The sequence below is a fragment of the Garra rufa genome, chromosome 15 (assembly GCF_049309525.1).
Source record: "Garra rufa chromosome 15, GarRuf1.0, whole genome shotgun sequence".
NCBI classification, from domain to species: domain Eukaryota; kingdom Metazoa; phylum Chordata; class Actinopteri; order Cypriniformes; family Cyprinidae; genus Garra; species Garra rufa.
In genome coordinates, this window is record NC_133375.1 from 19866008 (window position 1) to 19876435 (window position 10428).

General features: G+C 36.0%; 2 protein-coding genes across 2 annotated transcripts; one reads left to right on the forward strand and one right to left on the reverse strand.

The window, feature by feature from the left end:
- The first annotated feature begins 1924 nt into the window (after positions 1-1924).
- gstt1a (glutathione S-transferase theta 1a) lies at positions 1925-3438 on the forward strand. Its single transcript, XM_073819231.1, has 5 exons — positions 1925-2081; positions 2336-2423; positions 2500-2650; positions 2833-3009; positions 3089-3438. Exons 1-5 carry the CDS (start codon positions 1970-1972, stop codon positions 3287-3289), a joined length of 729 nt encoding a protein of 242 aa, XP_073675332.1. The 5' UTR covers positions 1925-1969; the 3' UTR covers positions 3290-3438.
- Positions 3439-8512: 5074 nt separating this feature from the next.
- Positions 8513-9696, reverse strand: tas2r200.1 (taste receptor, type 2, member 200, tandem duplicate 1). The gene has a single exon (XM_073818556.1). It carries the CDS (start codon positions 9476-9478, stop codon positions 8513-8515), a length of 966 nt encoding a protein of 321 aa, XP_073674657.1. The 5' UTR covers positions 9479-9696.
- Between the last annotated feature and the right edge of the window lie 732 nt (positions 9697-10428).

The window sequence follows — 10428 nt, forward strand, 5'->3', positions numbered from 1 at the left end:
GTACAATTTTTTTAGGCTTTCTTGTTGAACAGAAAGTTCTGAAAAACAGCATTTATCTGAAATAGAAATCTTTTGTAACATTATAAATGTATTTATATATATATATATATATATATATATATATATATATATATATATATATATATATATATATATATATATATATATATATATTCTACAAGCTTTTGAATGGTATAGTGTATTAATGTTACAAAAGCTTTTTATTTCAGATAAATGCTGATCTTTGGATCTTTCTTATTCTTTAAAAAATTCACTCAAATGTTAAAATTTTTTGATAATAATAACAATGAATGTTAAAGCATATTAGAATGATTTCTGAAGGAAAAGTGACACCTAATAATGATGCTGAAAATTTACCTTTGATCAGAGAAATAAATTACATTTGAAAATATATTCAGTGATTTTAAATTGAAATATTATATCACAATATTACCGCTTTTGCTGTATTTTGGACCAATGAAATGCAGGCTTGGTGAGCAGAAGAGACTTCTTTAAAAACATTAAAAATTTTATTGTTTAAAAACTTGGTAGTGTAAAGTAAAATAAACAGTAAGATCTAAATTATATTAATTTTATGATATTCCAACATTTCAAATTCTCTTTTTTTTGTAAATCAGATTTTAATGCTAGAAAGATGTCTCTAAAATAAGCATAAAAGCATAAAAATGCTACATAATGAATTTATATTTGCATTGCTGAAATTAGGCTATTGTATACAATAACAGGAGAAAATGCATGCATTGCAGGTTAAAAAGAAGACTGAATTACTGAAAACAAGAAAAAAAATATAAGCTGAGTATTCCTATATTTTTAATTTTCTGGTATCTATAATAATGCTCTTAAAGGGATAGTTCACCCAAAAATTCATTACTCACCCTCATGTCATTCCAAATGAATCGTGGTAAAGGGTAATAGCGGAGGACGGTGACTTGAAGGAGAAGAATTGTTGAATAAAGTTGTTATTTTTGTTTTCTTTGTGCACAAAAAGTATTCTCGCAGCTTTGTAAAATTACGGTTGAACCACTGATGTCACACTGACTATTTTTTTTTCCACAAAGTGTCATCAATCAGCCATATTGGGGATCTAAATGTAAACAATGCCACTGAACCGAAAGAAAACTTGCATATTTTGCTTTTTATTGCTGTTGAAATGATCAATTACTGTCATGTTTTGGGCTGTCGGTTGGAGCAGGAAAAACATTTGGAGTACATTTATATTTATTCTTATTATTAGGTAGGTGAAATATTAGGCTAGTATCTTCATTAATATGGTATCTTTACCATGTATTTAAAAAAAGAAAAAAAGAAAAAAAAGCTCTTGGATTTATTAAAAATATCTTAATTTGTGTTCTGAAGATGAACGGAGGGTTTGCGAGTTTGAAACGACATGAGTGTGAATAAATGGCAGAATTGGGTTTTTTTTTTTTTTGGGGGGGGGGGGGGGTACTTATCCATTTAAAATAGGGTAAATGCAAATGACTATTTTGATGAACGTAATATTTGATTGAGAATTAACTAAAGATACTGCAGATAAGAGATTCACGGATGGGGTGAATTTGAATGAACTTTAGCATTTTACAGCAATCTTTCCTGGCACACGCACTAAAAAAATCGAGTTAACCATTACATTTGGGGGAAAAAGGTAACGCAATATTTGAAGCTGCTTCTCAGTTTCTTTACAATGTGTTATCTCTCGATCTCGTTCCTTCACGATATCTGAGACAAATACCTCATGACATGCAGGCAAGCGTTTCTCTGCACTTGCCATTTGTCTTTGATCATAACATTATAGCACATAATTAGATAAACGAAGCCGACAGCAACATGGTAACCTACTTTAAGGTGTCGCAAGAACATTGTTCTATTGACCCCTGGAGGGCGGAGCATAAATAAAGGATATAGGGAGAAAAGTTGGTGAATCGCTCATCTTGGATACTTCCCCTCCAAAATGCCACTGGAACTTTATCTCGATTTGCATTCCCAGCCATGCCGCTCCGTCTTCCTATTTGCCAAGATAAATAAAATACCATTTGAATACAAAGCCGTGGATTTATCTGCAGGTAGATTTTGTTTTGTTTTTATGTAGCTGTTATGGAATTGTGCACTGTAATCTTGGTAATCTTCCGTTTTAGCTGTTTTACCTGATGTTAACCCTAAATGTAGTTTGTTTATTTACTTCACAGTTACTATACTATGTATAGTATTATTTAGATTTATTTTTTATTCCAGTGCACTTTAAAAATCATTTGATTTCAGTGAAGAAGTTTTGTATTTTCTGCACTATATATGTATTTTTTTCCCTCTGTGCTCAAAGGTGAACAATATGGAGAGGAATTTGGTAAGGTCAGCATGATAAGAAAAGTTCCTGTCCTCAAAGATGGAGATTTTATTCTAACAGAGAGGTATGTTACCTTAATTTACATCTGATACATATTTAGATTTCCCATGACTGTTTGAGACTGTATACTTTCTATATAGTATAGCTATACTGCAGTACTTGGTGGGGAAACATCGCACTCCTGACCACTGGTATCCAGCTGACCTGCACAAGCGTGCACGAGTCGATGAGTTTCTGTCCTGGCAGCACACCAACATAAGAACTCATGGGTCAAAGGTCTTCTGGTTCAGGGTAAGAGTCACTGTTTAATTAAATATTAAACAGATGACTTGTATTTGTGTGTCCTCATAAACTGTGATTATGTAAACTCTTTTTTTGCTGTTTCTTACTCTCTTTAATGCAAGCATCTACTGCTGTGGACTAGTAATCAAGTAATCAAATGTTGTGCTCTAACTGACATTTCCCAATTCTAGGGGATCTTGCCTGCAGTCACAGGGTCCCCGGTGCCCAAGGAGAAGATGGATGCTGCCGTGGAGGAGCTCAACTTGTCTCTGAAAATCTTTGAGGACAAGTATCTGCAGAGCAGGCCCTTTATAATTGGAGATAAAATATCTCTGGCTGATCTTGTAGCCATTGTGGAGATTATGCAGGTGCATTGTGTGCATTTGAATCTTAGACTAAGTGCTTGACTTATGCCATATTTATTAATTCTGTTTGTGTGTTTTGAAGCCGGTCGGTACAGGTCTAGATGTGTTTCAAGGCAGACCTGCTCTGAGTGCCTGGAGAGACAGAGTGAAGAAGGAGATTGGTGTGGAAGTGTTCAATGAAGCCCATAAAGATATCATGGATGTTGATAAGTTGCCACAAACTTTTGAGAAGAAGGGTATACCGGAGGTTCTCAAGCTAAAGATACAGAAAATGTTTAACTGAGTCTGTTTGCATGGTCTAATAGTCTAGTTTTATGTTTAACCTTCATCTCTCATCAAGTTACTCTGCAGTACTAAATCCAACATGGTGTAGATAAAATATTACAGTAGTGAAATAATTGTAATCAAAATAAAAACAATATAATAAAATTATGCCTATGCATTTGTACAATTTACAATGCATTCATACCATATTGAAAAAGCAGCACATGCTGGTTAAGTATGTTTTGAAACATGGCAGCTGGTTTGAGCTGTTTTAAGATGGTCCATAGTTGTTCTGAAATCGCAAAATCTCACATTTAAACAACACATTTCAAATAAGCAAAAAGTCTAACATGAACTGTCCATTAATTTGATTTCTTATCCTCAAATAACATAAAGCATATATTTTAGGCTGGTAAAGCCAAAGATTATATGCAATCTCAAGCTTCTAACAACAGTTGCTGTATATGTATGAAATTTGAGTAATATGAGTGCAACATTTCTGTATAGTCTTTGGCCATTCAGTTTGTCAGTTGTACTGAAACAGAATTCATATAATTAATCCATATACAGGGGTGTGAAAAATTGTTTGTCACACTTTAATGTTTCAGATCATCAAACAAATTTAAATATTAATCAAAGATAACAAAAATAAACACAACATGCAGTTTTTAAATGAAGGGTTTTTTATGAAGAGAAAAAAAAATCCAAACCCACACGGCCCTGTGTGAAAAAGTGTTTGCCCCCCGTTAAAACGTAACTGTGGTTTATCACACCTGAGTTCAGTTTCTGTAGCCACACCCAGGACTGATTACTGCTACACCTGTTTGCAATCAAGAAATCACTTATATAGGACCTGCCTGACAAAGTGAAGTAGACCAAAGGATCCTCAAAAGCTACACATCATGTTGAGATCCAAAGAAATTCAGGAACAAATGAGAAAAAAAATTGAGATCTATCAGTCTGGAAAAGGTTATAAAGCCATTTCTAAAGCTTTGGGACTCCAGCAAACCACAGTGAGAACCATTATCCACAAATGGCGAAAACAAGGAACAGTGGTAAACCTTCCCAGGAGTGGCCAGCCGGCCGACCAAAATTACCCCAAGAGAGCAACGACGACTCATCCAAGAGGTCACAAAAGACCCAACAACAACATCCAAAGAACTGCAGGCCTCAGTTAAGGCATGTTTTCATGACTCCACCATAAGAAAGAGACTGGGCAAAAATGGCCTGCATGACAGAGTTCCAAGACGAAAACTGCTGCTGAGCAAAAAGAACATAAAGGCTCATCTCCCCAAGACTTCTGGGAAAATACTCTGTGGACTGACGAGACAAAAGTTGAACTTTTTGGAAGGTGTGTGTCCCATTACATCTGGCGTAAAAGTAACACAGCATTTCAGAAAAGGAACGTCAAACCAACAGTAAAATATGGTGGTGGTAGTGTGATGGTCCGGGGCTGTTTTGCTACTTCTGAACCTGGAAGACTTGCTGTGATAAATGGAACCATGAATTCTGCTATCTACCAAAAAATCCTGAAGGACAATGTCCGGCCATCTCTTTGTGACCTCAAGCTGAAGCGAACTTGGGTTCTGCAGCAGGACAATGATCCAAAACACACCAGCAAATCCACCTCTGAATGGCTGAAGAAAAACAAAATGAAGACTTTGGAGTGGCCTAGTCAAAGACCTGACCTGAATTCTATTGAGATGCTGTGGATTGACCTTAAAAAGGCGGTTAATGCTCGAAAACCCTCCAATTTGGCTGAATTACAATAATTCTGCCAAGATGAGTGGCCCAAAATTCCTGCACAGGGCTGTAACAGACTCATTGCAAGTTATCACAAAAGCTTGATTGAAGTTGTTGCTGCTAAGGGTGGCCAAACCAGTTATTAAGTTTAGGGGGCAAACACTTTTTCACACAGGGCCATGTCGGTTAGGATTTAGTTTTTTCTTCATAATAAAAAAAACTTAATTCAAAAACTGCATGTTGTGTTTACTTGTGTTATCTTTGATTAAACGAGCCATATGTAAGAAATGTATTTCAGTTAATCATAAAATGGCCCTGACTTGTCACTAGACATTAAGAAATCATGTTCATTCCAAATACTTATATCACTGACAACAGTGGTCCGGCCAGGATATTGTCATTTAAATGTAAAAGTTGCAGCCCACGACTGATGTTATAGTTGTCATTTTGTGTTTTGGTTTGAGGCTCCACCCTCCAGCTATCTACCAATCACAAAGTCAGAAGAGTTTCGTCATCCGGGTTGCAGCTCTGCTCTAGTTACAGCTGCAGCTGTGAACGTGTCGGATAAAACATGTATAATGTTACGAAACCTAAAAGCCTCGTTATGAATCCGAAATACATCGTGACAAAGTCTGAAATAAAACAAGGATTTGTATAGGAGATGCCTTTGAAAGATGGAGACGGCTGAAAACGGAGAAGAATTTGAAGATAGACGCCAACGTTGCTAATGTTCTCCTGGACCATAGACTGTAAAAAAAGATGGACAACGCGTTTCCGCTTCTTTCCACTATAGAAAAGTGAAGCCAAAACAGCTCAATATGGCCGCTACCATCTTGGGGGAAGTTACGTCATTTGTAGCCAGAGCATGCGCAGTAGAGGTTTGTTTGGAGCCAGAGCATGCGCAGTAGTGTCGTGAGGCGGAGCCGCGGTGTCAAAGTCCCGCCCAAACTCCCGCAGACCCAATCGCACGATCACAATCATGACAACACACCCCGTTTTTATAGCATCAAATAACTACTTAAATGCAAACTTATTAGAAAAACGAACACCTGAGCATGAATCAGCATTATAAGAACTACCTCACACGATGGAAATCACCTTTGGAAAAAAAATTATTTGCCGTGTAATTTGATTATTTAGTTTGGCTCACGTCCCATTAGATTACATGGAGAGGGCGGGGTTTATGACCTATACTGCAGCCAGCCACCGGGGGGCGATCGAAAACTTTTGGCTTCACTTTTCAGGACACCTACGGCACGCTTGTCCTGGACAGGTAAGATTCATTTATGTTTGGCTAACTTTGCTTCCATATGCAGTGGAATTTCCACGGTCGCCCGAGCTAAATGCGTTCATAAAAACTTTATATCGTAGCACTAGCAGGGTATGAAAACAATCTATGTTCCGATTGAAATGTGGTATTACAGTACATCTTTACAAAATATTTGGCTAATCGCCATTAGTAAATTTTTGAGATACATAATTACTTTGCAAAACACATCTCTCCTGAAGCATAAACATAATTAAAAGAAGAAAAAAAAATTACTGTGTAGGACTCGTCACTTGCCATTGGAAGCTCCTTGCAGCAGCCTACGTTCCTGCTGGATCCTGCAGCTTAGCTGGCAACCTCGAGTCAGGGGGGAGCGGGAGGGGATACACCGTTCTACAGTATTTTGAAAGTGATTGCAGTACCAGTTTTGGCCACAATCCTACATACGGTTGCTTTAATATTTAAATTTGTTTGATGATCTGAAACATTAAAGTGTGACAAACATGCAAAAAAATAAATAAAAAATCATTAAGGGGGCCAACACTTTTTCACACCACTGTATATATTTTATTAAACTTTTTCACAATGCAGCAAAATATAACTACATGTCTGTCTACATAGATCACCAAGACATAATTATTTCATTATCCCAGCAAAGATATACTTTACTCTACATAATACGACTAGAACAATTTATTTTAATAATATATTAAACCTGATTGCAAGAGAAAACATAAATGTTTGCGAAGCTGCGATTTAGTACGGAATTGTACAATGTGAATTTAACAAAAAATATTTTGAAAACTAAGCATGAAGGCCCATCCCTAAACATAACCAAATAATCAGATCATACAAAAACATACAAGTGAGATTCATGGGCCATTCTACAGAAATGTCTTTTCCCACACATTTTGTATGTATGCAAATTGTGTAATATCTAAGGTACAAATTTCTAGTAATTGTGCAGTTAATTCTCATTGTATTTTCAGGAAGTTTTGGGATATTGGTCCTCTCTCCAAATTTGTCACTACCAAAACACAGTAATAAATAATTTATTAAGAAGGGTTATACTGACCTATTAATATTTTTCTTACATCTTCCTTGTAAGGAACAATAATAATTACATAATAGTTAATGATATTTCAAGTGTGGTTTATGAGATTTGTTGTATTTTTGAATCCAATTCTTTGTAAAAGGAAAAACGTTGATCATATTGATTTCAAACTTAAGGATTCATTAGTTTGCATATACATTAAACCAAACACTGTCTTAACATCTTAGTTGATATTCACTATACTTTATTTTTGACAAAACATCCCATGTTTCATTAGTGACAGCACATTCTCTGTAGTGACAGTAATATTTTGGTAGCGAGTTGCGACCACATCACATTACAGAATCTTACCTCACACACAGTACTAAAGCATATTAAAATACAAAAAATTTGCATAGTACTAAAATTTGTTTTTTTCCTTCAAATAATGAATTATATGTTCCCTTTTGTTGTCTATCAAAACAATGATGACATGTTTTGGTTGTGACTGTTTCAGTACAATTTTAGATAGTTTTGAACCTAGCTCAAAGATGCTAATTAGCACATGGTTAGCTAGCACAGTTCTGAACAGTTGTACACATGTGAAAACTAAATGTTAATTGCAGAAAAAAAGGTGTTTGGTAGTGACGTTCCCTAAAGTTACACACAGATTTCTAGACTTTTGAAAACAATTTACCTCAAAATGATCAGACCTGTCTACTTACAGCTTGTAGCTATGAGAGAGGGGGACACTTATTAAATTTTTTTAAAAATATTATTTTCACAAGTTGAAAATTAGGGGTTAAGGTTCGGGACACCCACCTCCCAACTAAAAGTACTCAATTAATGATGATTTTATTAAGCTTACATATATTTTAAATGTTATTGTGGGTTTCAACAGGTAATGGAAAGGATCTTAGTAAACATTATTAAATGCTTTTTAAATTTGTTTTTTGTTTGTGGGACAGCAGTTTGCACCAGCCCTCAAAATACGAATTAGCCACTAAATCACCAAAATGTAAAAATAGTTATGAATTGAGACAGTGTTGGTTATTCTCCAGACTATTCAGTAAACTATACTATAATGTCAACCAATTAGTAACAGTTACATGTTTTCATTCAGCGGATGATTTTATCCAAAGTGACTAAATCTTAATTTTATTTTTTACTTTCTTGCTTACTATGTTATTACTTAATTGCTAAACATCCCCTGTCACAACTGTATGGCTTTTGCCAACTTGTTCCTCTGCCTTCCTACAACACAACAGACTCCAGAGCTTCTCTTTCAGATACCTGTTTGAAGCTGTCAGAAGAAGAGAAGTCATGCCACTGTAAAAACTAAAGGCACTGGCTAAAGCGTGGTAGGTGATAAATTCCCCGATTAACCTTATAATAAAAAACAAGCCCACAATACACAGAGTGGACAGATAAACTCCCACCAGGGAGATGGTGATCTTGCACACCAGGACGTATGAGTCAGATCCCTGCACCTGGGTCTGGTTCTTCTTGAGAGCCATAGTGTGAGCACATAGATGGGCGACCATTCTGACGGAGGTGGGCAGCATGATCATCAAAGGGATCGGGCAGAGGAGGCAAAGAATAGCAGCAGCGTATGCGTATTCATTCATTTTCAAAGTAAAGGAGGGCTGTGGACAGGTCAAGTTGGTGATGCTGCTCACATTGTCATTTTTTTCCAATGAGTCCACAATGTCGAGCGAGAACATAGGAAAGAACAACAAGCAGGAGAGCATGCAGCTCAGCAGCACTGCGGCATTGATCAAAGAGGAGATGTTGCTCTTCAATGCTCTGAAGCACTCGGAGGAGAAGTTTACAACTTTGATGCAGTAGAAGAGACTCAGCCATGCAATGGCCCAGAAGCTGGTGAAGCTGCAGGTCATCATTAGATATATTTCAATCCGGAGAGCTAAAGGGTATGGCCTGACGCACCAAATTTGGGCATTCTGGAAGACACTCACCACCAACGCGAAAGTGGCGAGTACCAAGATGATGTTGCTGATGGAGATGACGTTTAGGATTAAACCAACAGTCTGAATGGTCCTGGTCTTCACTTGCTGTTGTATAGTAAAAATGAAGTTAAATATGTTTCCAGAAACGCCAACTATCACAAGTGCAACAAAAAAAAGAACGTGCCCGACGAAGGTCATGATGAAGCACACAAAGCGGAGTCCTGCACTGATGCGAGGTTTGGTGGGATGCGCATTGTCTTATGTAGAAACAGGGACTCAATCTCTTATGCAAAGCGACTTTGTGTGGGTAAATCAGAGCAGGCTTTGCTCAAAGCTGAAAACACAAATTAGGTAAAATGAGAGAAATGCACCATGTTTACTACAGTTCAAATTACACAAAGCAAGGTAAAATAAGAATTTGCGAATTTATTATATTAGCTTTATTTTTCACTTATGATGAACATAAAGCTCAGGCCTGTTACTTATACACTGAAAATAAGAACATTCAATACTGATTACATATACATATGACAACAAATGTCTCAGTGTTCAGAATTTGCCTATTCAAATCTTGTTTGTTTGCTATTTAGACATATGTAGGATAAAATGCAGTCTGTATAATTTTACTATGCAAATGTCCTATAAGATGGGGGGCTTAAGTTTTCCACTCTCAAGTTCTTACATTGTCATCCTCATAGGGATTATGGTTTGAGAGATTGAAAAAAGCTTATTGATGATGTAACAGCATGAAATAAACTCAAAATTTAACCTTATAGATTCTTTTGTGCATGGTGTTAGATAAGCTAAATTGGATTTGACCTTTATGATGTAAATTCATACATCGTTCAAACGTTGGTGTTGTTAAACGAAATTAATAATTTCATTCAGCAAAGATGGTTTCAACTTACCAAAAGTGTCAGTAAAGGTATTTATAATGTAACAAATGATTTTTATTTCAAATAAAACAACTGTTTTAAACACTGACATCATTTCTGAGCATCAAATCAGCATATTTCAGAAGGATCATGTGACACAGAAGAGTAATGGCTTCTCAAAAATCTTTTCCATGAATAAATAACATTTTTAAATATTTTTGAGAAAAAAAAAAAGAGTTCAGTATTACTGTTTTACTGCAGTGTTGTTCAAAT

Bases quoted from the DNA above. Each gene is read 5' to 3' on its own strand.
- gstt1a (XM_073819231.1), top strand. From the start codon at position 1,970: ATGCCACTGGAACTTTATCTCGATTTGCATTCCCAGCCATGCCGCTCC. The intron at 2,424-2,499 runs GTATGTTACCTT...CTTTCTATATAG, and splicing joins GATTTTATTCTAACAGAGAG to TATAGCTATACTGCAGTACT. The intron at 3,010-3,088 runs GTGCATTGTGTG...TGTGTTTTGAAG, and splicing joins CCATTGTGGAGATTATGCAG to CCGGTCGGTACAGGTCTAGA.
- tas2r200.1 (XM_073818556.1), bottom strand. From the start codon at position 9,478: ATGACCTTCGTCGGGCACGTTCTTTTTTTTGTTGCACTTGTGATAGTT.